The sequence below is a fragment of the Nicotiana tabacum genome, chromosome 9 (genome assembly GCF_000715075.1).
Source record: "Nicotiana tabacum cultivar K326 chromosome 9, ASM71507v2, whole genome shotgun sequence".
Lineage (NCBI taxonomy): Eukaryota > Viridiplantae > Streptophyta > Magnoliopsida > Solanales > Solanaceae > Nicotiana > Nicotiana tabacum.
Window position 1 is genome coordinate 94782385 of NC_134088.1, and position 5962 is coordinate 94788346.

General features: G+C 37.8%; 1 protein-coding gene across 1 annotated transcript; it reads right to left on the reverse strand.

The window, feature by feature from the left end:
• Positions 1 to 267: 267 nt before the first annotated feature.
• LOC107761676 (LRR receptor-like serine/threonine-protein kinase GHR1) lies at positions 268 to 5311 on the reverse strand. The gene is made up of 4 exons (XM_016579921.2): positions 3490 to 5311; positions 1880 to 2794; positions 1284 to 1802; positions 268 to 1081 (listed from the first exon to the last, which is right to left on the reverse strand). The coding sequence occupies exons 1-4, from the start codon at positions 4394 to 4396 to the stop codon at positions 492 to 494; spliced, it is 2931 nt and encodes a 976-aa protein (XP_016435407.2). The 5' UTR covers positions 4397 to 5311; the 3' UTR covers positions 268 to 491.
• Positions 5312 to 5962: the final 651 nt, after the last annotated feature.

Sequence of the window (5962 nt, forward strand, 5' to 3'; positions counted from 1 at the left end):
GGGGTGACTCGAACTCACAACCTCTTGGTTGGAAGTGGAGGGTGCTCACCATTAGAGCAACTCACTCTTGTCCATAACAGAAAAACAGTAAACAAAAAAAGGAAAAGAAACATATTTCTTAAACAGCATGAACAAAAGTACATGAAATTCCTATTTTATGAGACTGAATTTTTTAGCTTATGAGATGCACACAGGACCTAAATGAAGAACTCTTCAAAATTTTAGAATAAAAAAGATATGACATACAAATAATCAAACTAATTCAACTTTGGTAACAAAATTCTTTTATAAAACAGAAGATGAATGTGATTCTGGCACCACTAATTTACAAGGTTCATAAAAATGATTAGCAGCTTATGTACAAGAAATTTTTATTTCTTGCCAACATGTGGAGAATACACAAATTCTTCATTCATCACTTAATGTGCTAATTCATAAATGAATTGGTCTAAACAATTAAATAGAACAAATTATCTACCTCTCCCCTTGTGTTATTGTACTATTGAACAAAGTTCCTCAAAAACCATTCTCATATCAGGCCTTTCATCAGCTGGCAAAATACACTTGAGAGCAACCTGAAGCATGCTATCAAGAATCGCATGCACGCCTTCGTTGCTCTCTTTTCCCAATAAAAATGGATCAAAACACTCGATTGAGCGGTTTTTGATGGCCAACAATCTCACCCATTCTGTTAAATCCAGCACTTCTGAATTTCCAGGAACAATTTCTGCAGAACTTCTTCCAGTCAACAGTTCCAACAAGATAACCCCGAACGCATAAACATCACTTTTCAACGACGGGCAAGGTTTACTTGTACTTGCAAATTCAGGAGGCCGATAACCAAGTGCACCGGCATTTAGTACTTGTTCTGCTGTTCCAGCTGATGTCATTAACCGATGAAGACTGTAATCTGTAAGGAGGGCATTCACGTTAGGCGTTTCTATTAGTACATTTGTGGATTTCAGGTTGCCATGAGGTATGGCACTTTCATGGTGAAGGTAGTTTAGACAACGAGCTACATCTACAGAGACCTCGAGCCGCTCCTCAAAAGACAACGGTTGTAGCTTATAGGAGTCTGCATCTGCATACAATGAAAAATGTGTTAAATGCGTGTGACCATCTCATCATTCAAAACTAGAAAGCAAAGTACAGTGTATGCAAAACAGAAGCCTCTAACTTCTTTAGTAAAACTGGATCATGATCTTAGCCTCAAACAAAAATAAGAAAAGCTAAACAAATCGATGTAGGTGCTATACTCTATAGAGAGAAAGGGGGAGACCTACCTTTACCAAGAAGATAGAGAGCTAAACATGGTGCATTGGTGTAATTCGATATGAGAAGCCTCTCGTGCTCTTTGGGACCCCAGTAGTAACCCTGAAGAGAAACTAAATTTGGATGCCTAATACTCCCCAGTTTCTTAGCTTCTCTAGCAAATTCCTTTTTGCCTTTCACTATCCCTTCCTTAAGCCATTTGACAGCAAATTCTTGGCCTGAACCAAGCATAGCTTTATACAATGTTCCGTGACAACTTCTGCCTACAGCTTCTGCAGGAGCACATGATAATTCTTCTGCAGTGAACTTCAAGGAGTTATCTAATAGATGCAAATCTCCAGCCAGTTTATCAGGAGAAGAAACCCTGAGAGAGTTAGGGCTTTTGGATTGATCTTGAACCTTAGAAGGCGATAGATTGGCTGATGACATAACAGATATAGAAGAAGATATCGGCTCATTTTGGACTGTTGACACTGGCATCCCTTGATCTCTTGTATCATGTCCGTTTTTTATATCGGATAAAGACAAACCTGTGGAAATGAAAAGACGTTAGTATCAGTTGATCTGATCAAATGCAAATCTAACTCGGGGAAGAATAGTTCCATACCTTTTTTACCCTTAGTTACTTTGGTATCATCCTTCCCACCATCTCGTTGATGAGCCTTGCGGTAGATTACTAATGTCAACAAAGCTATGACAGATACACTACAGACCAGACCAGCAATAAGGGCAGCCCTGATGGTGGATTTCATGCGAGGGCCGTGACTTCTCAAGTTCAAAGTGGAATCTCCTTCTGACGGAGCTTCGACGTGCTTTGGCAGTACAAGCAAGGGATTCCCCGGTTGGAACGAGGAGATAGGAAACCTCCATAAATTTTTCGGAACCGTTCCAGAAAGATTGTTATTAGACACATTGAAATATTCCAATTTGTCAGAGAGGTCACTAGGAAGGCCACCTTCAAAATCATTATTAGAGATATCCAGATATACCATGTCCGGGAACTTGCACAGCCCCGGAGGCAAAAGGCCAGATAATTCATTATGTGAAAGATCTAGAGAAATCAAGCTTAAATTCTCTGACTTGAATGCCACTATAGGTATACTGCCGGTAAATTTGTTGAAAGACACGTTAATATCAGTCAATCTGCTAGAGTTGAAAAGGCTGGGAAGGAGAGTACCACTAAGTTGGTTAATGCTAAGATCAATCATTTTAAGTTCGGGGTATGTACCTAAAATAGCTGGTAACACACCTTCAAGTGAGTTGTTTGAAATCTTTAACGAAGTAAGCCTCAAGAACTGGGAAGTTTGGTTGGGAAAGGTTCCCGTCAATGTATTTGAGCTTAACACAATAACTTCAGCGTAATTTCCCCAACCTTGGATCCGGGAAACTTTTCCAGTTAGCAGATTGTTGCTCAGGTCTATGATGGCACAACGCCCAACCTTTACAGGCAAGGGGCCTGACAGCTGGTTGTAGGATAAATTTAGAAGCTTGAGATTCACGGCACTTATACTTGCGATGGGACCTGTCAAAATAGCAAACAGTTACATGAAATAGTTTGGAGAAGGAAGTAGCTGGGCCTAGGCCAGTGGTACAAGAAACTTAAATTTTAAAAATTTTAAAAATAAAGACATACTTCATTGACCTAGAAGTTGTTCTAGAGCTTCCCCAAAATAAGGCTTATAATACACCCGAACCCCGTCCTTGAAAGAAAATGACCCGTAAGTTTATGCTAGTGATTTTGCCTTGAAGAAAATAATAAAAGGAATAGCTTTATGCAGCTTGTTTACAATACAGTAAGCATTTCATAAAGAAGCTAGGACACACCACTACTTAAAATGCAAGTTTATAGTAATAGTTGCTTTAGACTTTTAACTATAAGTAAGAAATATCCCTAAGCTTGGGATGCACAATGTGTATGACAATTATATGCAAGCTAAAAAAAGAGAGAATTGTAGAGCATTCCTCTACAACACAATCCGTAGTGCAAAGGAATCATGGTTCTATACATTATGTTTGATTGCAAGAAAACCAAGCATTCCTTCCAGCTGACAATCAAAGAATTTTGTTCACATGTCATCACACTGACAACCTCAGATCACAAGACAGTGCAAAAATAGATCACTTGCAGTACGCTTCATCAGTAGTAGTAATTAACCATAGAGTACTCACATTCACTTCAACCAAACAAATTAACTAAAGAAGAAAGGCTCAACACACCTGCAAGCTGATTCTGGCTCAGGTCCAATTCTGATAAGATCATTGAGCTTTCCTCCAAAAGAGCTTCGGGTACTGATCCAGACAACTGATTGTTCCCAAGCCTAAGAATTCGAAGAGAAACTACAAAATTGAAGGACGGAATAATACCAGTAAGCTGATTGTCACTTGCATCAAACACCTCTAAGCTATCAAAGTATGGCATTCCATCATGAGGAAAGAGCTCCCCGGCCAGGTTATTATGACTAATGTTCAAATACTGAATTGACGAGACGAAGCTCGAATTTCCTACTGGCAGGTCTAGTGATCCAATAAACTTGTTGCTACTGATATCGACATACTCTACATCACCCAATGAGGCCAGTAGCAGCATAATATCACTTGACAAGGCATTAGAATGCAAATCCAGATACTTCAATTTCTCAAGACTAGCAAAACCAGACGGAACCATTCCGTCGAGGCTGTTTAAAGAAAGATTAAGAGATACCAAGTTCTTTAAACTAGTCAGCTCAGAGGGTATAGAGCCACTAAACAAGTTCTTGGAAAGATCCAAGTATTCCAATGAAACAATCAAACCAACTTCCTTAGTAATTTTCCCACTCAATTGGTTGTTTGCAACAGACAAATTCTGCAGCATTTTTAGGCCAGCAATATCTGCAAAATCCAAAGCTCCAACTAGACCAACATCATTTAGTTCAATTGAAGTGACATGGCCATCACTACAACTGATACCATACCAATTTTTGGGGCACCCATTTGGTCCTAATGACTTAGAATCCCATGAAGAAAGGACTTTCCCTAGAGGGTCTTTAAGAACACCCTTCTTAAGCTCCAAAAGAACATCCAAATCTAAGCTTCCTTTAACTAACTCAACTAAAAATAGCAGCACCAAACAAATGGCAGACTGCATTCCTCCTCTTTATTTTCCTCCCAATGAAAAACCAGTGTGAGAGTGGGGAACTAAGAAGTGGAAAACAGCATTTTTCACTAGCTAACAAGCCAGAATGGGCCAAGAAAGTAGACAAAAAAACAGGAAGTAGGAAAAGCTGAGGAAAGCTGAGATGCTATGATTGGACAATTATTTCAAGAATTCCAATATACAACAGCAATTATTATCACTAATAATTATATAAGTGAAATAAAATAGTATAATCCTAGGTAAACACTAACCACAAGAATCATTGAAGTTTAACAGATAAAGAGAGTAGATCAGTTGAACAGTGTGGTGAACTTCCAAGAACCTATATTCAATAGGTTTAACACAAAAATGTCCAAATGCAAGTTGCCACATTAAATTCACTCACCAATAAGGCAATAACCAAAACATCAAAATCAAAGTAGGAGACCCTACATTTCCCTATATCAAAAGCAAGTCAAAAGGGGTTTTATTTAGTCAAATGAACATTGACAAAACAATGAGAGGACCCCAGAAACACAATTTGCTCATACTAATGAGTTGTTGCTAAGAATGAAGAAATTGTAAAGCACAAAAAATCTCCCATCTAGTAACAATTTTGAGTCTTTTGACCAAAACTTTTAAGAATGATACTACAGAGTGGTGCAGTAATGGAATGTCCTGTGAACAGGAAAGATGAAAAGGACACAACTTTAAAAGAAAAAACCAAACTTCAATGTAGCAAAAGATATGTGCTTTGAGAGCAAAAAAAACAGATCAGAGCAAAAGGGGTTAGGTGAATGAAAAAGATACTACTAACAAAGACACTAGTATTTCTTTTTGTTACAAATCTAATCTTCACATTTTGAATAAAGAATTGGTGGGTTGGGAAGAGTGTGTTTAGGGAAGTGTAACAGTGCAAATAAAGATGAGCTGTAGAAGTTTTTGACTTCATTCTTTTTTACAATATCAAGACAAGAAGAGAGAGTTGGAAAAAACAGTACTAGTATATTAAAAAAAAAAAAAAAATTTGTGGTCCAAAGCAAGAATTGCAGAGGCCATGGGAGGGTGGATGGGGTCAGTGGTCAGTTACTGCAAAAGTTGCAAAAAAGTCCATTTAAGTATTCTGGAAGATGACAAGTTTTGATCTAATGGGGTTACTTATTCCACACCTTGATTCCCTAAGAATATCAATTTTTCTTACACTATTTGTTTCACTTTCATTGTCCTACTCTTGGTCGGGTATAGAGATGGAAAAAACAAGGGCCCAGAGGTTTATGACTATGTTATTACATTAGTTTTGGAAGTTACTGTGTGGTTTTTCCTGAGGAAGTTTTTAACTTGTGTGAAATTCTTTTCTTAGCATTTTTGGAGAGACTATCGGCTTTTTTTGGTTTCTCATTTTGTGTTTGTGTATCTTATGTTTATATGAAGGTCTCGAATAATTTAGATTTGAAGCTGTTGTGGCCGAGTGGGGGTGGCAAAATGGTTAAAAGAAAATATTTATCAACTCATATTATCTATTAAAAAAAGGGTGGAATAATAAATTATTTAAAAATGGGTCGAATATGGATAAAGAAC